The 20898-nt window shown below is 53.9% G+C and overlaps 1 protein-coding gene across 1 annotated transcript in view; it reads right to left on the bottom strand.

Annotated features, from left to right (window-relative positions):
• Window positions 1-20898, bottom strand: part of SMAD6 (SMAD family member 6) — a 74285-nt gene that overhangs the window by 50933 nt on the left and 2454 nt on the right. Inside the window, exons 2-3 of the mRNA XM_028099930.2 lie at window positions 13959-14015; window positions 10112-10189 (exon numbers count right to left, since the gene is read on the bottom strand). Coding sequence (XP_027955731.1) covers window positions 10112-10189; window positions 13959-14015 — 135 coding nt within the window. The remainder of the gene's footprint in view (window positions 1-10111; window positions 10190-13958; window positions 14016-20898) is intronic.

Genomic DNA, 20898 nt, shown 5'->3' with positions numbered 1-20898 from the left:
CAGATGGAGAAGCAGAACAGAAGCAGTTTCACCAAGAGATGTGGGACAGAGCCAGGAGTGGGAGCTGGGGCTCCTGGCCCCCGGCCAGGTAGGGCACTACCTGGCTCTGGCCCTGGCCTCTTGGGCTGAACGGGCTGAAATGGGGGCACCCAGAGGCACCTCTGTAGACAGGCTGTCCGCGTCAGCCCATCAGGACTGTGTGTAGCCCAGGAAGTCCCAGACCGTGTCTCTCCCCACCCCTCCACCTGTCTCTACTCACGTTCCTCGATCCTCTCGTCCGCTGCCTTATGTCTGGCGCTGAGGAGATATGCTCCCCAGCCGCCGTGTGGGGGCCCAGCCTTCCACTCAGTTGCTGTGTGGGCTTCTGCAAAGTGCACATCTGCCCCGGGCCTCAGGTTCTGCCCTGCTGGGCCAAGGGATATGAAGGGTCACTCCAGCCTACCCCCAGGCTTACACTCAGAAGGAAGCCCCTGGGGCTCTGTCCGGCCTCTGCCCTGTGAGGGCAAGGCAGCTAAGACACAGCTGGGCAGCCTGGTAGAAGGAGATGGGCCCTCTCTGCCATCCTCGGCTCCTCTCTCAGGTCAAACAGCAGTGGGGGGCCCCAGAGGCAGGGCTCCCCCAACCCAAATCAGGGTTTCCTTGAGCCTGAGACAGACAACATGAGCTGAGAGAGTCCAGGGGTGCGAAGAAGCCATATCCCCGTGAAATCTGTTTTGTTTTAAACCCTGGGGGGTGGGGCCCTTCGGTGAATCACAGACACAATCCCAGTATCTACTGCACACCAGGCCCTGAGCTCTCTGGGCCTCCAAACCCCTGCTCCCCTGAGAGCAGCCTGGAGTCCCTTGCTTTGTAAAGCGTCCCCTCCCTTCCTGCCAGCCTGGGGGTAGGCTGGAGCGACCCTCCATATCCCTCGGCCCAGCAGGGCAGAACCTGAGGCCCGGGGCAGATGTGCACTTTGCAGAAGCCCACACAGCCACTGAGCGTAAGGCTGGGCCCCCACACGGCGGCTGGGGAGCATATCTCCTCAGCGCCAGACATAAGGCAGCGGACGAGAGGATCGAGGAACGTGAGTAGAGACAGGCGGAGGGGTGGGGAGAGACACGGTCTGGGACTTCCTGGGCTACACACAGTCCTGATGGGCTGACGCGGACAGCCTGTCTACAGAGGTGCCTCTGGGTGCCCCCATTTCAGCCCGTTCAGCCCAAGAGGCCAGGGCCAGAGCCAGAACAGGTGTACTCGGCCCCCACCCCCGTCCTAACACTCCTGCTGCCCACAGCTGCCCACGCCCGCCCCCAATGCCAGGCTGTGTGCTGGAGCCCACCTCCCCACCTTCTCCCCCACCTGGCACAGAAGGCCCAACAGCCCAGCAGCTCCCAATTCTGTCCCGTGCTAGCACAACCCTGGACGACTCCGAGAGATTAAAATGGTTTCCAGGCTCCTATCTCTGAGCTCCTACCTCTCCTTTGAAAGGTCAATTAAAGTCCTGGCAATGATTCACCTTGCAGTCTGGGGCAGCGGCTTTGAGGTCTGCTCCAGACATGAGACCTCTGTTTTTCCAAACCCAGAAGCTTCTACCACAGGGTAAGCGTAGTGTCCCTCCCTCGGGCCAGAGCAGCCCCTGCTTTGCAGGGATGCCACCCGCAAGGCCTTCCCCTCTTCGGCTGAGGCTGCCAGGCCCTGACAGGGGTGGTGTGGGGGAAAAGGCCCATAAACACCAAGAATTCTTTCCACAAAGGGCAACTGGGAAAGCGATGCATCTCTGCTTCCCTTGGCAGCCAAGGGCCATGGAGGGAGAATGTTTAGTATAAAAACATCTGACAGAGTACCTTCAGGATATATTTTCTGCATCAAAGAAGGAGCTCTTGGCAACAGCCACTCTACCCTGACAAGGAAACTTTCGAGTGCGGCTCCTGATTGTTAGAGACGCCCAGGGAAAGCGTGCCACCGGGGACAGGGGGAGGGCGAGCCACAGAGCCCGGCAGACAGATGGTTGTGATTAGGCTGGAGGCAACCAAGTGCATTTTCTGGAATTTCAGGTCTCCTCAGAAAACCTGCTGGTTCTCCCGGAGATAGAGGCTGCCCGAGGTGTAGAGAGGGGTAGGCACTGGCTGTCTCCAGGTCGAGCCAAACGACCCGTGACAGGAACGGGACTCCCCCTTGGCCCAACAGCCCCTCTCGGAAACCTGCCCCCCCACCCCCGCCATGCCACCGGTCATTCATGTATTCAGCCAGCAGCCATCCAAGGACCTGGTGAGCATTGTTCATGCCAGATCCTGGGTTCCCGGGGGCACAGAGGCAGCACGAGGAGCAAGAACCATGTCAGTCCTGCATCTTCCAGGGGGCAGAAAGGGCACCGTGCCAGACACGGGAAATCCCCCAGACAGCCTGAGTTCTGATCCCACTTCTACTGTTTTCTAGCGCGATGACCTTGGGTATATTATTCAACCTCTCTGAGCCTGTTACTTCTCCTTTAATTTGGCTACTAAAAGCAGCGACCTCACAGCGCTGTTGGGAGGATTCCATGAATGAATACAGGCATGGTACTTAGAGAGAGCCTGACACAGAGCTCTGCATTAACTGTGATTCTCAAACATGTGTTATGATCTTATGTGTTCTCTCTCACTCTGGATCCCTTTGTCCTAGGCAAAAAAAAAAAAAAACTCATTTATTCCTTCATTCATTTATTCTACAGTGACCCATGGCTATGGACTAGGCCCCATGCTGGATGCCAGACAAGGTCCAGAGTCAAGTATATCCCGGAGTTCCTCTGGCCCCAATGACCACAGTCCATCTGTTCCACTCCATTCTTCCAGATTCAGGACAATCTCTCTGGATTCATCTTTCCCTATTCCCCCATCTCTCACATATTAACCTTCTAGCCACAAATGAGTTCAGAACATACAGCTGCAGCACATCTCCCTGCTTCTGCACGAGCTGTTCCTTCTATCCAACATGCTGTCTCTATCCTGTTGTCTTCTTGGTAAACTCCTAGTCATCCTACAAAACCCAACCCAGAATCACTTTCTCCTTGATGCTTTCCCTGAACGGCCCATTCCCACCCCAACAGCATCCCCTGCTCTTGATGTTTCTGTGCTGGTGCTGAGCCTCACCCGTATCTCCACAGCACTTGAGCATAAGCAATCATTCACCATGCTTTGCTTGCTACCTACCTTTCCTTCTAGACCATTAGCTCCCACATGGGAAGGTCCAGGCTTTCTTCACTTTATATCACCTGCCACTGGCATGCAGTAGGTTCTTAATAAATGATCAATACATGGACTTGTCATCCCAAAGCCTACCATCAGGAAACACACCAGCCCTGGGTTCCTTTGTCAGGGACCCAAGAGGGTATAAGGCTGTGTGATCTCGGGCATATCAGTTGCCCTCTCTGGGCCTTGGATTCTTCATCACCCAAGTGTACCCCTACTCCAGTCCCCAAGCTTTAGTGCTCCGGGGGTGGAGGTGGGGGGGGGTGCAGGACACCGAGCTCCTCCCTCTGCATGGCCTTGTCCCAGGCATAGTTTTGCTTTGGGACAATGATGGGAACCTCAGATACTAAAGGCCAGAAGCCCCAGCTCCGTGCACAACTCCGAGGCCCAGGAGCCGGTACCCTCTGCCCGGAACATAGCATTACCAAGGAGCCCCTGAGATCAGTGGCCCAATATACAGCTGAGCAAACTGAGACTGGGGAGGTGAGGTGCTTGCCCGAGGTCATACCACAGGGTAAAGCTTCAAGCCAAGCCTGGAAGCCACTCCAGCGTGCTGCCTGCCATCCTACACTGCTTCCTGGCAAACCAGGTTGGCCAGAACCCACCCCTCCCCACAACTGCCTGGTCCTCCCGGGACTGCTGCCTTTCGCCCCCCACCACCTCTACTCCAGCCTCACACAACCAGCCCAGGAAGAATGGGTCCTTGTGTGACCTGCCCTGGAGTTTTTAAGGAGAGAAGGCTTTTTTTCTTTCCTCCCCTTGGTTGGTCAAAGCTAAAAAAAAAAAAAACACATGGGAGAGGCTTGATGCAAGTTCCAAATGCTGCCCATGTTAGAACTAGAGGGCAAGGAGTCTGGGGCCACTTCTGAACTGGACATGGAGAGCTGCTCCTGACCCGGGAGCTCAGCGTCAGTCCTGGCCCACCATCTCCAGGCCGGAGCCTGACCTGGGGGGTAGGCAGAGCAAGTGTGGGCCACACCCAAAAGCCAGCTCTGAATCCATGGGGACGGATCTGGGTTCAAGTCTATTTATGCCAGGGTACCATCTGCCTTGAACCCCAGGTAAGACTTCCTTTCTGCTCTCTAAAACCGAGTGAAACCCTCTTTGCAGCTAAAACTCCCCCGCCCCCCCCGCCCTCCCTCCCATGCTCCCTCCTAAACCACCCACTTGGCATGCAGCACCCCAGACCTACAGGCCATGAGCACTGTCATGTGACAGCAATGTTATCCAGGCTCTGCCGGTCACCCAGGCTCTGTCACCCAGGTATGATCAGTTTGTAAAAACTGAGCTGGACACTAACCTATACACTCTATATTATAATAAAAAGTTTTTAAAAATATTACCCAGGCCCTGGCCTTCCTGTGCCTCATCTCCCACCAACACCTGGTGCTTTGCTTCCTAACCCTTCTAAATTCCTTTGCTTTTTCAGCCTCAGGCTGTTTTCACACCTCCAGACCTTGGCACCTGCTATTTCTTCTACCCGGAACACATCGACCCACCTCCAAACCTTGTCTCTTTTGTAGGCTCCTATTTATCCCATAAAACCCAACTTGGACATCACCTCCTCCAGGAAGTCTTTCTGGGCTGCCTCCCTACCACACCAAGAGTCAATCACTAACCTCCTCCTCCTCTAGACTGCCTCTTCTACTACTTCTCATTATCACCGTGTCTTCCCCTGTCTGTGAGTACCACGAGGATAGAGATCATGTAATTTGTGTCTCTGAGCTCCCAGTTGTAAGCAGAGCGGCTGCCACGCCGTCGTGGCCACATCTACCGTATGCCGTGTGCCAAGCCGTGGCTGATCCCACAGTGGTTAAGGGCCTGCCCCAAAGTCCCAAAGCCAGGAAAGGGCACGGCTGGGACTTGAACCCAGGGCCTATGGTGCACAGCCCGTGCTCTTCAGCCGATTTTGCTAAAGAGGCTCAGCACACGCTGACTGAACTGAACTGAACTGAGCACCTTGGAGAACAAGGAGCACTAGGGTCTCTTAGACGGGAGAGTCTGAGGAGAGCATCTAACATCCCTAGAAGGAGGAAGCAGCAGGACACAGTACACCAGTGCCCCTCTCCCAGCTTCTGTAGGCGCTGACGATGAACACCAGATAGCACCAACCCCAGAGGGTGCCTGCTCAGAGAGCACAGAGATGAAAGGAGGCAGGTGTCCGGGCAGTGTGGACCCGCCGAGGTTGTGACCTGGCTCCACTTGCTTATGCCTGCTGTGTGGCCCTTGGCTACTCTCCTACCGTCTCTGAGCCTCTGTTCCCAAACTCTGCCCGTGTACAGAATGCAGGAATCCTAGAGAATGGACTGTGCTCTCGAGAAGCTTACAGTCTGACTGGTCGAGGAAAGACACCCACATGCAGCTGAGCTCCCAACCCCCCTATGTAAGCCTATGTAGCTCCCTGCCTTTACTGGACCTTTCCCTCTAAAAACGAGGGGCTCGGGGCGCCTGGGTGGCTCAGTCGGTTAAGCGACTGACTGCCTTCGGCTCAGGTCATGATCCTAGGGTCCTGGGATCGAGCCCCGCATCGGGCTCCCTGCTCCGCGGGAGGTCCGCTTCTCCCTCTCCCACTCCCCCTGCTTGTGTTCCCTCTCTCACTGTCTCTCTCTCTGTCAAATAAATAAAATCTTTAAAAAAAAAAATAAAAATAAAAAATAAAAACGAGGGGCTCACCCTCACTGGCACAGCTCTAAAGAAACAGCATGCGCTGACGACTGAGATACCAGTACGCACATCCAAGGTCAGCCAGAGGGACAGCTCAGTCCCTATGACTGGCAGCTTACACCACACCTTGCATACAGTGGGTGCTTAATAAAGCGCTCAGTTATCCAATAGGCACTAGAATAGGATACCAGTGGGGAGTCATTGGTTCCTGAAAGAGCCGGCGCAGTGCTGCACCCCCCAGCCCCATGGCATGCGAGTGAAGCAGGCCTGGCTTCTAAAGCAACACAGCACCTCAGGCTCTCATTTAACGGCCCAACGCTCACTCAGCACCCAGCACGGAGCCTGATCTGGCTGCTCCTCACCCGGGGCCTAATGCTCCTTGTGTGGCGCTCATTCTGTTCTAGCCTAGAGCAGCCGAGAGCCAAGAGAACCCTGCCCTCCTCCCTCAACCCTCCTCAGAATGCCCATGCCTATGTGGCCCTTCGTCCCTCAATTCCATGAATTATGGCATAGTCTACCTTCACATTGCCAAGAAGGGTTGTCTCCCAGCCACTCACACCTTAGTGTGAATTTAACTAGCTAACCTTGTTGTCCTCCCCAAACTAGATTGAAATCAAAGGAGAAAGACAGAAGTATTGCCATGGGGGGGGCGGGGGGAAGAGCCTGAGGGGACTTTAGATAGTCAAGGGCAGGCAGCACCCCAGGCCCTGAGTTAGGCCAGGAATCCAGAGTGTCAAACTTCTGAAGGCACCCCAAAAGGGACTTCCGGGCTTTCAAGACTCTGGGCGTCAGAGTCTTTAGATCTAGTAGAAGCTCTGTGTTCTGCCCCTCACTGAGCAATCTTGGTGGAGTCATCTGTCCCCTCTGCGCTTCAGTCTTGTGTGTAGCAGGGATCATGCACCTAGGAGCTGCTCAACAGAGCAGATGAGTGTCCTGTCAACCACGCGGCAGAGCGCTGCAACCAGACCCCCTCCTGTCCTCCTACCCAAGCGTCCTTGCCTGCCCCAGCCGTGACTGCGCCTCAGAATGCCCACCATCCCCCTAAAGTGGCCTCAACAACAGGACAGGAAAGTGAAGCAGAGACCTTGGAGCTGGATAAAAATAGGCTGACAGTGCCAGGCAACCGAGTGGGCTCTGTCCCGGGGCTGCAGACATTCTGCTCAAGAGAGGGGCCAGGCTCTCAGGAACAGGGGCCCCTCGGGACTCAGGGAGACAGAAGGGGCTGGGGAAGCTGGCCGGTGTGGGCTCAGGGGTGGTCTGCACCACCCTGCCCAGTGGTGACAAGGATGAGCACTGAGCTCTGTGCACCCCATCCCCGGTTCTTAAACAGGGCCAGGCTGTCCCCAGCCTCTTTTGATCAAGCTCCCTTGCCCCCATCCCCCACCAGGGTGTGTCTCTGGGAGGGGGATGGGAACCCTAGCTGCGGAATGCCAGGCAGGACCCTCAGGGCAGGAGGGCTGGGCAGTCACACCGCTCAGGCTCCCAGCTGGAGTCTGCCACTTACAATTCAGGAATTTGGGCAGCTGGCCCAGCAGGGAGCCTCAGTTTCCCTATAAAAATAGGGCGAATCACATCCATCTCACTGGGTTGCCATGAGGAGTCAATGAGATGGAGAATGACCAGCTCTTAGCAAAGCGCTAAGTACTGAGTGTCAATAAGGTCAACTGTTGTCAGTAGCAGCGGTTATTACCTGTCCTTAAAACATCAAACACCCTGGCCTGGCCCAACACATTCTGCCCGTCAGCTTTCTGACCTCACCTCCCGCCCTGCCCTTGGGCAGGCCCCGCATTCCATCCCAGCCGATGACTCCCGCCTTCATCCACTGAGACCTGTCACCCCTCTGGGCCTTGCCCTCACCCTGCAGCGCCTCCCTCCCTGAGCCTGTCCTCAGGGTGACAGCTCCCACAGCCCCAAGCCTAGGAGCTCCCAGGAGGCGAGGGCAGTGCCAACCCACTGGTCCTCTGAACCCCACAGCACAAGTAAGCTGGAAAAGCTGACCAGCGAGCCCCCAGAATGGGAGGAGATGAGCGACATTCCTGGAAGGTGCCCGGGTGACCACATGGAGAATGCTCCACCCACCTCCTGAGACAATCTCGACCTCAGACCAAAGCCCAGCAGACCCCATTTGATTCTCCCCACCCCCACACCTGAAACCCCAAACTTTCTCCCCAGTTCCCTCAGCCCCTCAGAATTCCAAGCCACTGGACGCCAAATTTTCTCATGCAAACCAGGCGGGCCTTGTCCACAGTAAAGAGCAGCAGGGATCTGCTCACTGGCCAGTACCACCCAGTGCTCTAGAATGACTGGGTGGTCATCCCAGACGTGGGGGGCCCCCGGGGCCCCAAAGGCCGCCAAATCTAACAGCCCCCAGGGTCTCTGGACATGGCCCTCCAGAAGGCACTCTCTCCTGGTTCTGGCAGATGCTCTGCGGTCTGCTCCTTCCTGACTGAGCCACACACCCAGCCAGCTCTGGGAGGACAGAGATCCAAAGAGACTATACCTGCAAACGGACCCCGACTGTGGAACTCTAAAGCATCTCCGCAAATGGGAGTTTCCACCATTAACCGGGGGGTGGGGGTGGAAGCAGAGAATGTGGAAAAATTACCCATCCATCTAGACGACCCATGCCAATGCAATCCACCTAAATTAAATACATTCTGAGGGCTGGCAGGGGCACAGAATCATGCATTCAGAAATACTGTTAAGCCTCTTGCTTCAAAATTATAGGCACAGAAGAAAAAGAATGGATTAAAATATTAACTTCTTGTGCTCATTTGGTACGGTCGTTCAAGGAAAGGCATTATAACCGAGTAGGGGCCAAAAGGCACAGAAGAAAACCCCAATCAGAGGGGCTACCAGAGACCAGAAAGCAAGGGGACCCACTATAGGACCCTGGGCAAGTCACTTCCTGCTCCAGCTTCTCGTTTTCCCATCTTTGATACAGGCGTACCTCTTTGACCTCCCACGGTTTTGATGGAATACGGAATGAATGGGGAAGGGCTCAGACCTGGGAAATGGCCAGGCAGCCATGCGCAGCCAGCACCGTGCCCCCCTTAGACTCACGGCAAGAGGATGGCCAGAATGACAGCCAGAACTACACACGGGGAAACGGAAGCTTTGGAGGTACACTCAGCCCTGGCAGAAAAGGGGGAACGGGACAGCAGTCAAGAGCACAGGGGCATGGTGGCGAATGACTCTGCCACTATGTGACCCGGGGCCCCTACTCTACTGCTGTTCTGAGACGATGCATGTACAGGGCCGGAGCAGCAGACGTAGTCAGAAGGAAACACTCCATAAACAGCTATGGTCACTGCTGTGGCCATTACGCCTCGGGGGGTGGGGCAGGGAGAGGACAGCTCAGAGGCACACAAACAGAGGCGCTCACCCGGGGAGCCAGCCATGCCCACTTGGGAAGCAGCACCAGCCTGAGTGGCTGTCACGCCACGCAGCACAGACCCAGGCCGCAGGCCCCAGCTGTCTTCCTAGCACACCCACCCGCCATGCTCCCAAAGGGTCCCACAGACCTCCGCACCAGAGTCCCTCCTGGCCCCCGATGACCCCAGGTCACGGCCAGCCTCCCGTTTCTTAAGGAAAGCTAGGTTTAGCTATTCTCAGGAATGGGAGGATCCCTGTGGCCAACTCTTCATTGCAGGGGCTTGGGGGACTCCAAACTGGGGTTCTCTCTGCTTCCTAGCCCAGGATCCACCGCTCAGGGAGAGACATGGAAACCACCAGCCTTCGGCAAACTCCTCGCTTGCCAGACCCTCCCCCAAGCTCGTTCTACCCACTCGACTTCCCCCTCTTCTGACCTCCCATGTCTGTCCTTCCCCAGAGTGTGGACAGGAGGAAAAAGCCACAAAGATAAAGGTATACAAACACATGCGTTTTGGGGCCTCTCAGCAGCTGGGACAAGAGGCTCCCCTGCTCAACAGAGGGATGGAGGGCCGTGCTGGGCTTTCACCAGTCCCACGAGAGACAAGGTGGAGACAACTGGTGGGCACGTGGCCCAGCAGGCACTTTCCAAGTGACCGACTTTAGATCTCACTCGTGCAGATCGTTCTTAACCCCAAGGACGCCGGCAACGAAGACAGTGAGTCTTCCAATCCAAGAGGTGGGAGGAAATGGGAAAAGAAGAGGAGAGAGGAAATCAAAAAGGCCTCCATCAAGCTCCCCACCCCCACCTGTCCCCTTCTGTGAAGTTCAACACAACAGCACCGTGCAAGGACAGAAACGCCAACCTGAGAATTCACCCGGGACGGTGATGAGGGAGTTGGTGGAATCCATTTCAGTGTAAGACAATGTGGAATCAGATAGATCTACGGAGGAAAGAGAAAGACAACTTAGTCGGCGGTGGAGTGCTCCTCTCTCTTCTTCTCTCTCACGCATCTGTGTGTGTTGTGCGTGTGCGTGTGTGTGTGCACGCAAGTGCTTGCAAAGGGCACCGTGTCCCTCCCAGCTTTCTGATGCCACTCTGTAACCTCGTCCCATGACCACACGAGACCAGGCCAGCCAGCCCTGGAACTCCTCTGGAAAATGCTGACTCTTGCAGTCTTGGCACCTGAAAAAGTCTCAACTACTCTGACCACAGAAATAACCCAAGTTAAGGGGACTGAGCAAGTAGCAACTTGGAGGCTCCGTGGGTAAGGTTAAATTAAGCCCCTAAACAATTCATAGTTGCTGCACTTAATTACCACCATTAAAATTCTCCAAGTTGTTCCTTCTTGCTTGCTTCCTTCCTTCCTTCCTTCCTTCCTCCTGCTGGAGCTGGGCAAGCTCTGTTTTAACAAGTTACCAGCCACCCTCACTCTGTCGCACTCGCACCCCTCTAATTAAGGGCTCAAGCATTTGCTCCCAGATTAACTTTTTTTCCCTCTTCCCTCCTCCATTCCTTAATATCCAAACCTGCTCACAGAGCAACTTTCAATGCCTGGACTGTGTTTTTGATTTGTTTTGTTTTGTTTTTTTAAGGCATTCTTTTTTTTTTTTTTTTTAAGTAATTTTAAGTACTTCACATGGTGCGCATTATTTGTTTTCTGTCTGCAGTGCAGTGAGTGAGATGGGGAGAGGACAATCTTTTGCACGTTCTCTCTGGAACACTGAGCTGCTACCCAGACAAGCCGGTGCCTTTTTGGGCAGGCCGACTCGCAAAATTTTTCCTCCACTCCCAGGCACGAGGTGTTGTCCGTGTGAAGGAGTCATAAGGCATGGTCGGTGAGGCTGACAGCTCGTCACCTTCTTACCCAGCTCAACCCAGGTCTGGCTCAGCTGGTCCCACCTGGCTCAAGAGAGCCACTCCAAGCTGGGGATTCCTGAGACTGAAACCCTGGCTAGCTAGAACTCCATTCGATCCCGTAGGATTTTTTTCCCCCCTTTTACCACAAGGTTTAGGGAATGGGAAGATGAAACATTAACCAATTTGGGGTTTTTGTTTTGTTTTGTTTTGTTTGTTTCCCACTTGCCAGATGCTGACTGGGTGTTCTGGGTTTTATTTTGTTTTTTTGGTCTCATGTGATCACAGAGGCTTAGAAGTGAACTGACTTTTTGTTTATGAAAAAGCAACAATGCAAGGAAAAGAAAATAATACAAAAAATAGCTCAGACTATTTATCGGGGCACGAAAAAGTTATCTGCTGGTAAAACGTGTTAGGAGGGAAATAAGGACAGATGGAAAATCTCTTTAAAATAAAAATAAGGCCCACAATGCCCAAGCGGGAACTTCTTGAGAGAGTTTTGCTTTTCATATCTATTGGTCCCGAAGTGTTCAGCGCCCTGAGTCTTGCTGCCACTTCTTGTCTGAAGTAACATCATTGCAGGCTGAACCCTATTTCTAAGGGAGCCGCTAGGGAGCCCACGTGGACAGCTTTGTGAGTGAGGGTCCCCGGAGTGGGAATGGTTTCCACCTTTCAAGGCTCTTGAGGCCTTATTGTGCATTGCCGTTTACTGCTTCTAGTGACCCCTGACATCGGAAGCAGGGCAGTGGCTGGTGGAGAAAAGAACACTCCCCACCTTGATCACTGCTCAAGCCCCATGGAGGGACCCTGTCTGGAAGCCGGGGTCCCAGGTTTGAGTCCCACCTCTGCCACCAGTCAGAAAAATCAGGGCTCACCAACATTTTCTGCAAAGGGCCCCCGTCATAAATAAAACTTTCAGCCTTGTGAGCCACAGGATCTCTGTTACAGCAACTCAACTGTGTCGCTGGAGTATAGAAGCAGCCAAAGACGATGTGGGAATGGGGGAACACGGCCATGTTCCAGCAGGACTTTTTGTATGGATGCTAGACTTTGAATTTCATGTCATCTTCACGCGTCAGGAAATAGTACTCTTTTGATTTTTTTTTTTTTAACCATCTAAAAAAGTGCCAACCATCCTTAGCTCACAAGCCATACAAAAACAGATGGTAGGCCGTAGTTTGCAGACTCCTGAGCTGTGTAACCACCAGCGGGTGTCGCTTCCTCTTTCTAGGCCTCAGTTGTCCCATTTGTAAAATAACCACGACACCTGTTGATTTCCAAATGGTCACTCTGCAGGGCCAGGCGCTGTCCTGATTTTTGCTGCTTTATCACAGGCTGACCCGCAATTCCTCAGGGCAACGATTCTTGACATTCAAACAGAGGGGCTACATTTACTGAGAACATTTGGGTTGTTTGCTTTTTTTTTTTCCTCCTCTAGTGGAACTAGGGATCTTCTAAGCGACTAGTGCAATTATGTTGACTCGGGAAATGTTAAGACAGGCCCATGAGGGAGGGATGGAGAACGGCCGAGCCGAATAGGGGGCTGCTTCGTGGGTTTCCGCCTCAGCCCTGCTGCTCATTAGCTGGGGGGCCCTCTCCATCCCTCAGCCAGATTCGTCATCTGTGAAGTGACAGGGTCCCACCAGATGACCTCTTCGGTTCCCCGGAGAACTAAAAAAAGCTCCTCCATCCACGGGATGACCAGACATGGGGAGAAACAATGAGGAAGTTGCCATCATTAAACCACTGACTCACACACCATCATGGGACAGCCTCTGTCCCCCTCGACCGAAGAGGTCAAACTCCTGAGCGGACCTGGGGGGCGCTTCTGACTCCACAGGGGGGCCTGGAAAGCAAACTGGCCTGGATGCCTGAGAGTCTGTGACACTTAGGAGTGACCTCCCAGACGATGCTGACACAGGCTACTTGGGAAGAGGCTTTTACCAAAAACAAAACCGAACCCACTTCTTGTGGCCACTTGGTGGAATGTATTAGCATCACTGTGTGCTAGCTGGCTTTGAGAGCCTGAATCCCACGGGAACTGCCTGGGAAACAAACTTGCTCTCCTGGTACTGGTAAAGCCAAACTAACTGGCCCCACCCCTGGGATCCTCCACTGGAGGGTACAGCAGGGCCAGAAAACAAGCCATCGCCACTTTCAAAACCACATGCCTCTACTCCAGAATCTGAGCTGCTCGTCTAGCCCCAAGGTTTTCCAGAAAACCCATCCTACCTCCAAATGGGACCTGCCTAAAACGATGACCACCTCCACTGAGCTAACGGAGGGGACGGACCATGCCAGCGACTTCCTGCACTGATACACAAGCTGTCTCCACGGTCCAACTGTTGTTTCTGCCCAGGTGAACTTCTTGGCTTAACATGGGGAGAAGCACACCACTCCTCTCCACGGTGACTTCATGCTCTACCTATCTGTCATAGGGCTAATTACCGCAAACTAAAAGGAGAGCAACCGAGGGCTGGGGGAGGGAGAGAGGAAAAGGGAGAAACACCAACCCATCTCGAATGAGGTGCTTAAGCCAAAACCCATTCATCTCCCACAGGCCCATGTTTAAAGGTCACAGAGAGGTTAATGATGAGCGGAGGAATTTCAAGATGTAAATAGCCCGCTGCAGAGCCTGGGTCTGCTTTGGCCCAAGTGTAGGTGTGTTTGTAAAACTTTGCCCCATCGCAAAGGCAGCCAGGCCTGCTTTGCGCCCCCTCCTTCCCTCCAGCCCTTCCGCACTGAGGCTGCCCGTCCCTCCCCACCCCCACCCTCACCACCACCACCCCCCCCCCCCCCCGGCCACCCCGACCCCGGACTGAAAGGGAGCTGGGTGGGAAGGAGGACACACTTACCCAGTGGCTTGTACTCGTCGCGAGGAGACAGCCGAGAATAGGGGGGTGGTGGTGATTCTGGAAGACAGGAGACACAACACGTCACGGCTGCGGCAGGGGAGGTCACACCTGGGGGTTCGACCTGGCTTTTGATGATTGGTGTCCTCAAATAATAAGCCCAGCCCCCAGGAAACTCTTTCCCAACGGGGAAGGCCACAGGCTTGGGGTACAGACCCAGACTCAAGCCCTCATCTGCCTCCTTTGGCTGTGTGACCTCAGGCAAGTTACTTCCCCTCTCTGAGCCTGTCTCCTCAGCTCTGAAATAGGGATTATAATCATAAAGACCTGCCAGGTTTGCCAGGAGGGCAAACGAAGATAATATACGTAAAACAGCTCTTGGTACTCTGGAAAAGTGCCTGTACAAACTCTAACAGTTGTCGTTACAACAAATGAAACCTGGGTGCAGAGAGAGTCAGAGTTAGGATACCTGCCTGAAAAAACGCACGATGCTCTGTTAAATTTCAAGTTTGGATGTATGTGGCATAATTTCTAGTATACGTATGTCCCTCGCCCTGTTTGGGACGTATGTACACTAAAAGATTACGCGCTGTTTTTATCAGAAATTCAAATTCAGCTAGGCATTCTGTCCTTTTATTGGCTAAATTTGGCAACTCTAATCAGAACTGAGTGTGAGAGACACAGAAGCTCCTTTCCTTCCAAATAAGCTGCATTACAACTGACATTCTTCGGGGGCAGGGAGAAGGGCAAGACGGGCTAGAGCCCAGGAAGGCAGCCCAGCTTCGCAGATGGGAGACCTTAAGCCAGTCACTTCCAGCGAGCTCTCAGCCTCAATCTCCCCCTTTGTAAAGAGAAGGGGCGCACCCCAAGCTCTCCATGGCCTCCTGGCTCAGACCCTCTGTGATTCCTTATTGTCTATGGTATTTTTCTTTTGGTTTCCTTTCATTTGCCTAAAATACTCCTCCCTAACAACATATATTTTGTCTTCAGAAGAATTCCTTAGCCTCTTGCTTTAGGGGAAGTAACAATTTGCTAAACTAAGTAACAATTTGCATGAATGAAATGACCCTTCATTTTCCCTAAATGAAACTAAACACCATCAAATCGCAAACGAAAACAAACTCTCAGTGGTAGTAAAGCGGTAATAACTATTATTAGGCAGGTATCAGTAATGACACAAGGGGTAATAAGTGTTTTTCGCAATTATAATAAGGCACAATTCGTTGTAGGAGCGTTTGTTTTCCTCTGCACACCCAATGCAGCTTCACTTCTTCCCCACCCGGCTTTTCCAGCCTGAAATTACTTCAACAAAGTCAAGGCTCTGAGGTCTAGAAACAGGGAATCTTTTGTGGACAGGCGTTTGGGAGAAGGAAAAGTGAATCATGGAAGAGCCACCGGGAGAGAAGCAAACATTTGCTGAATGCCTACCCTGTGTCTTTCTCCACACCGGGCATTTTCAACTTCATTTATTGTAAGTAACTGCATTCTTTTGGATCTTAGGTACAGCGTGGTTAATCACACTTCTGGGCACTTCTTATTTCGTCCTTTCTCAAAAATAAATAAGGTGGCCATTCTCATCCCCATTTTACAGATGAGAAGACTGACTTAACCCAGTTTCCCCACGCCCCCCCAGCCAATCATGGTGGAACTGGATTCGGGGCCCAGGCCCTGACTCTGCTCTACATCCCAAGGACACAGGCAACAAGAGGCACCCCGTATTACACCCCTTCACCCCAGTCATCAGTCCATCACGTGCACAGAAAGCGCTCGATGAACATGTGCAGACAAAGACGATGGTGACCAGGATAATGGACAGGTGGGGGCCTCTGCAGACAAAGGTGTGGAGAACGAAGACCTAGAGGCTGAAAGGGTTGACCCAAAGGAGCCCCCCAACAAGACTCCAGGAAGGGAACTATTTGCCTTCAGTAGGAGCCACTTGGCCCACTGGTCCTCAGGGCCTTGGAGGGGCAAGAGACCAGACCTGAGTGAGGACCGGCCTCTCAGGACAAGAGGCAAAATGCAAGTGGGGCTACAGCTCCACAGGGAAAGAGAACCGAGGCAGGCGCGCCCACTGTACAGTGAACACAGAGGCCTGGCGGGGCGAGGTGACTCCCCCGGGGACACACAGCAAACCGGTGGGAGAACCAGAGCCACAGCCAGAAGCCAGGGCTCCTGCTCCCCGGCCTCATGCCCCGTCCACTCCCCCACTCACTTATCGGAAGGCCTGTAATTCCTGTGTTAGGGTTGCTTCTGCAAAAATCTGATTGGCTGAGGCTCAGGCCACACATGGTGGGGTGCTCTGGACAACTGGCCTCCCAGATCTGTCCCCCAAAAGTGAAACTTGGCAGCAATGGGCAGTGGCAGCTGGAGTCAAGCCACTGTCACCAACCCCAGCATTTCTCCCAGGGGCTGTTTATCTGGGACCCACAATGTGGAGGGGAAGAAGAGCTATCGAAGTCCCTTCTTGAAGGAGCCACCCGAGACTCCTACCACCCACGGCCACTTCCAGGCTGGGTGTGTCCTAATGTGAATGAGGCAGAAAGCAAATCTATAAATTTGAAATGTCCCTCACACCAGCTTGTGAGGAACTGCAAAGCTTTTAGGAGGGACTTGACCAGGCCCCCATTTGCTCCAGCAAAATGGTTCACACAGAGCTGCTGAACAACTTTAGAGGCTGGAAGCTGAATGCTAAATTCCATCCTGGGCAAGTTAAAAAGTATGAAGGCTTATGGACTCCACCCCAAGACACAGGGATTTATAATGTCACATGTTCACCCAGCTCAACTGCTCCTTTTAACTGGTTCGGGCACCTGGGGTCCAGCCAGGTAAAGGACCTATCCAAGGCCACACAGAAAGGCAGGAGATGTTATTTTACTTCTGCAAAGCAAAGCAGAAGGCCAGGTGGGGACCAATACCGAGTTACCTTTTTTTTTTTTCTTCAAACAATTGAGTTCTCATTCACATACCCTAAGGTTCACTCTTTTAAAGTGTATAATTCAGTGGTTTTTAGTATATTGAGAGTTGTGAGACCAACACCGCCATGTAATTACTGGACATTTTCCTCACCCCAAAGAAGCCCTGTCCCGTTAGCAGTCGGTCCCTATTCCAACCCCCAAACCCTAGGCAACCACAAATCTACTTCCGGTCCCTATGGATCTGCTTATTCTGGACATCTCACACTAACAGGATCACATAGTATGTGGCCCTTTGTGTCTGGCTTCTTCCCCTCGGCGTATGCTTTCCAGGCTCGCCCATGCTGCAGCATCTACGAACTCTTTTATGGCTGAACGGCAGTCCATCGTATGGCTATACCACATCTGGTTAGCCATTCCTCAGCTAATGGATGTTTAGACTTTTTCCATTTTTTGACTACTAGGAATAATAATAATGCTCCAAGAACAGTCCTGGGCGACTTTTAACTGGCCACCGCCACTTCACTCCCAACACTTCCCGGCCCCACGGATCTGGGTGAGGGGAGCCCCAGGTCATTAACTCAGGTGCGCAAGACGGGTACTCAGGTAGGAGACAAAAGGTCAGAAGAGTAAGTGTGGGCTGCCTCCAGGCCCTCTACCCAGTCCCCTCTTCGGAGCTACCTCAGCACTTACAGAAGTTGTATTGATTTTTCAGTAGTAACTTAGATGCTCTAAACTTGAAGGGGAGAGCTCCCAGAACCCTGAGGGCCCCTCTAAAAGAAATGGACATGAGAGAGAGAGAGAGAGAGAGAGAGAGAGAGAGAGACATCAGACACTCCAGCCTCAGGCATCAACTTCAGGAATCTCTTCCAACTTCCTTCAGAAGTAAGCAGTCAGCCAGGGGCTGAGCGTACCAGAAGGTTAGTGCTCGGCTCAGCTCAGCCCAGACTGGCCTCTGGTTAGCCCCCAGGGGGTACTTAGCCTTTTGGGATCTAGACCATAACTCTAAAGCCAGGAGAGTTCTCAGCCTCTCCCAGCGCCTGGTAATGTTTCAGTTTGGGACAGTGCCTTCCACCCCCATCTCTGCAGCCCAGCATCTCCCTTAGGAAAGGATCCACACGCATCCCGGGGCCTCCCAGGGGTGGCTGTGGGTGGGCAGGGGGCCTCCCGAGCAACCGTCCCCTCCACCCCCAGAACCTGAAGGCTCAACCCCCAAGCCCGGGTTGGGAGCCTCAGAAAAGGAGCTCCTGGCGCTTTAAGGCCGGCAGAGCCTAATTGCCCAGATTCCCCCGGCAGCCAGATAAACAGCGCAGCCGGCTGGCGCCAGCAAGAGGCAAACTGCACATTATCACCCCTTCCTCACCTCCAAGGAGGAGCTCCGAGGAGCAGGGCGGGCAGGCCGAGGGGCCGCCAGAGGGGCGGGGCAGGCGCTTGGAAGCCCAACTTGAAATTGATCTCATTTCAAAGGGATAATGCCAGGCCAAATAAAAGGAAAACTTTTTAGCCCATTCTAATTCCTATAGTCCTGGCCTGGGAACCCTGTGTTTTCCTAGGCGGCCTCCTCCAGTCGTTTAGAAGTTCCCTCTCGCTCCGTCTCTTTCCCTGGCGCAATTTGGATAATAGTAATTTACTCAATATAATTACAGAAAAAAAAAAAAGTGGTGGAGCAAAGAGCAGGAGATTTATTCCAAAGTTAATGGATACTTTCAGGAGAAAGGAGCTGTATAAACACAGGTTAGAACTGTGATTAAAGTATTTCTCCACATTTCCGTCCACATAGGCACCGAGCTCAGCGAACTGGCTTTTCCCGGGACAGAAAGACACACAAGAGGGCAGGGGAGCCAGGGCCTGACTCCCACGGGGATGGAGGTGCTGGACAGAGCCGGGCACAGAGGGAGGACGCCCACTTTCTGAGACAAGCATGGGGGAGAGAGCAGGGCAGGGGAGGCAGGCCTGGGTCCCCTGGAACCGCCCATCAGACCCCAGGGATTCTGTCCACCGCCTCACTTTACACGTGGGAAAAGAGGCCCAAAGAGGGGCACTGGCCCCAGTGTCCCAAAGCAAGCTGATGGATGGGAGCAGGGTTCGCTCTGAGCAGCAGGGATCAGCACTGCCCAGAAAGGGGCCTCCTGGCCACCTGGGCTCCCTGTGGGGGTCTGGGGGGCACTGGGGTGACTGGTGGGGTGCCCCTCAGTTGGCCTGCTGGGTGTTTGGGTGTACCCTCCAGCTACGTGCCTGCCCTCCCTGAGTGTGTCTGTCCATCCGTCTATCTGCCTGCCTGTCTGCCCCACTGCCCCAGCCCTCTTCCCCCAGAGCCCTGGAAGGAGCAGTCTCCTTATCAGGATGCGCACGGCTGAGCTCCAGCTATGCACCCGCCCAGCTCTAGGAGCCAGGCTGGCGGCCAGGCAGCAGGGGTGGGGTGGGCAGCAAAGGGCTCCCTAGTTCTCAGTCCCAGCGGCCCAAGCCATCAGGCAGGGGATGAAGCGAGAGGGTCAACCTGGCGCCTACTGAAAACTCTTCCCAGACCATCAGTCCTCCCAACTGCCCCCAGGGTGGCCTGAATGGGGGGAGCAGGGAGGGCTGGCAAAGAGGCACGGAACAGACGCAACAGTGCCTCCTTTGGGGATGAGGGAGGGAGTCAAGTACCAATGCTCAGTCCAGAATTAGATGCGGAGAATATTCCTAGAGCCACCCACTCACCAGTAGGGAGACTGTGAGGGGAGGTTACTCATCCAAGGTCAAGCTTACTAGAGACCCTGGGACCAGGGCTTTGGGAAGAACTGTTCCACCGCAGCTGTACCCGCCCAAGTCGGCCAAACCCGAGCCACCACCTAAGTTGACTTCTAATCCAGGGAGGGAGGGGTGTGCATCCCTTCCGGCTCACACACCTGAGCCTGCCTGGCACCTTGACTCTCAGCTGGCCCTCTCCTCCTCCTCCTCTCTGCCCACCTCCCCTACCCATCTCCAGATAGAATTATGGAGCTCCTGGAGGGGATCCTGTTTACCTACACATCCCACAGCGCTCTGATAGTTCAGACCCAATGACCTGGCCCTTCTTCCCTCGTCTCTGCCCCACCTCCACGGGGAAGATTATGTTTCTTTAAGGGCATGAATCCTACTCATATTTCCACTCTCCCTGCTATAGCACCCAGCACCATGCCTGGCACAGAGGAAGTGCTCAACAAATATCTGTGTGCAGACTGACCTGGTAAGAGAGAAAGTAGTTGCCAAGGCCTGCTAAAAGCACAGAGCAGGCCCCACCAATTATCTCCCACGCAACAAAAATGACTGGGGACAGGGTAACCACAAACAGGGCCCCTCTCCCCAGAGTTAGGGAGGAGACAGGGTGGCAGAGAGGACGAAGCCACTTCCAGGAAAAGCTGTCCAGAAGAAGAACAAGGGGCACACAAAGCCTACCATGGGCCACAGGTCTGGAACTGCCAAAAGCCCTTGAGTCCCGCTTGGAGTGACCGTGTGGGGATCAGGGCAGCCAGGTCAATGCTCCTTCTCCCCCCCTCCCCATTAGTGCTCTCTCTTCAGGAACCACGGAGACACCTGCTTTTCCCCTCCAGCCACTACCCTACATGTGAGTAAGACATCTGGGACAAGTCCTGGGCCCACCTTCCCCTCCCACACTGGGAGTCCGGAGATCTGTGATCTGACCCTCTATGTGCTCCCAGGCTAGATGCTGACTCTGCAGAGGGCACAGAGACTGGAGGAGCTCAGAGCCCTCCCAGGTCCAACAGCCTTTAATCTTCCAGCAGTCCCACCCCCACAGGACCCCCAATGCCACCTGATGCATAGACCCCTAAGATGCTATGGGCTGAAATGTGTGAGCCCTGCAGTGCAGAGGTCAGAGCAGGGGAACTGCAAGCTTCTGGCCTGCCAGAAGCCTCCACCTGTCCTCACCTCTGCTCCAGAACCCAGGGCCTGCTCAGGTAAGCAGGGCTGGGGGTGGGGTGTGTGCGGGGAAATCCCAGGAAGAGAACAAAGAAGGGAGGCAGTTCGCAGAGGTAAATAAAATTAATATC

The sequence above is a fragment of the Eumetopias jubatus genome, unplaced genomic scaffold (assembly GCF_037043125.1).
Source record: "Eumetopias jubatus isolate StellerSeaLion01/CBP00866 unplaced genomic scaffold, mEumJub1_p1.0 scaffold_7, whole genome shotgun sequence".
NCBI classification, from domain to species: domain Eukaryota; kingdom Metazoa; phylum Chordata; class Mammalia; order Carnivora; family Otariidae; genus Eumetopias; species Eumetopias jubatus.
This window is presented reverse-complemented; position numbering and strand designations above follow the sequence as displayed.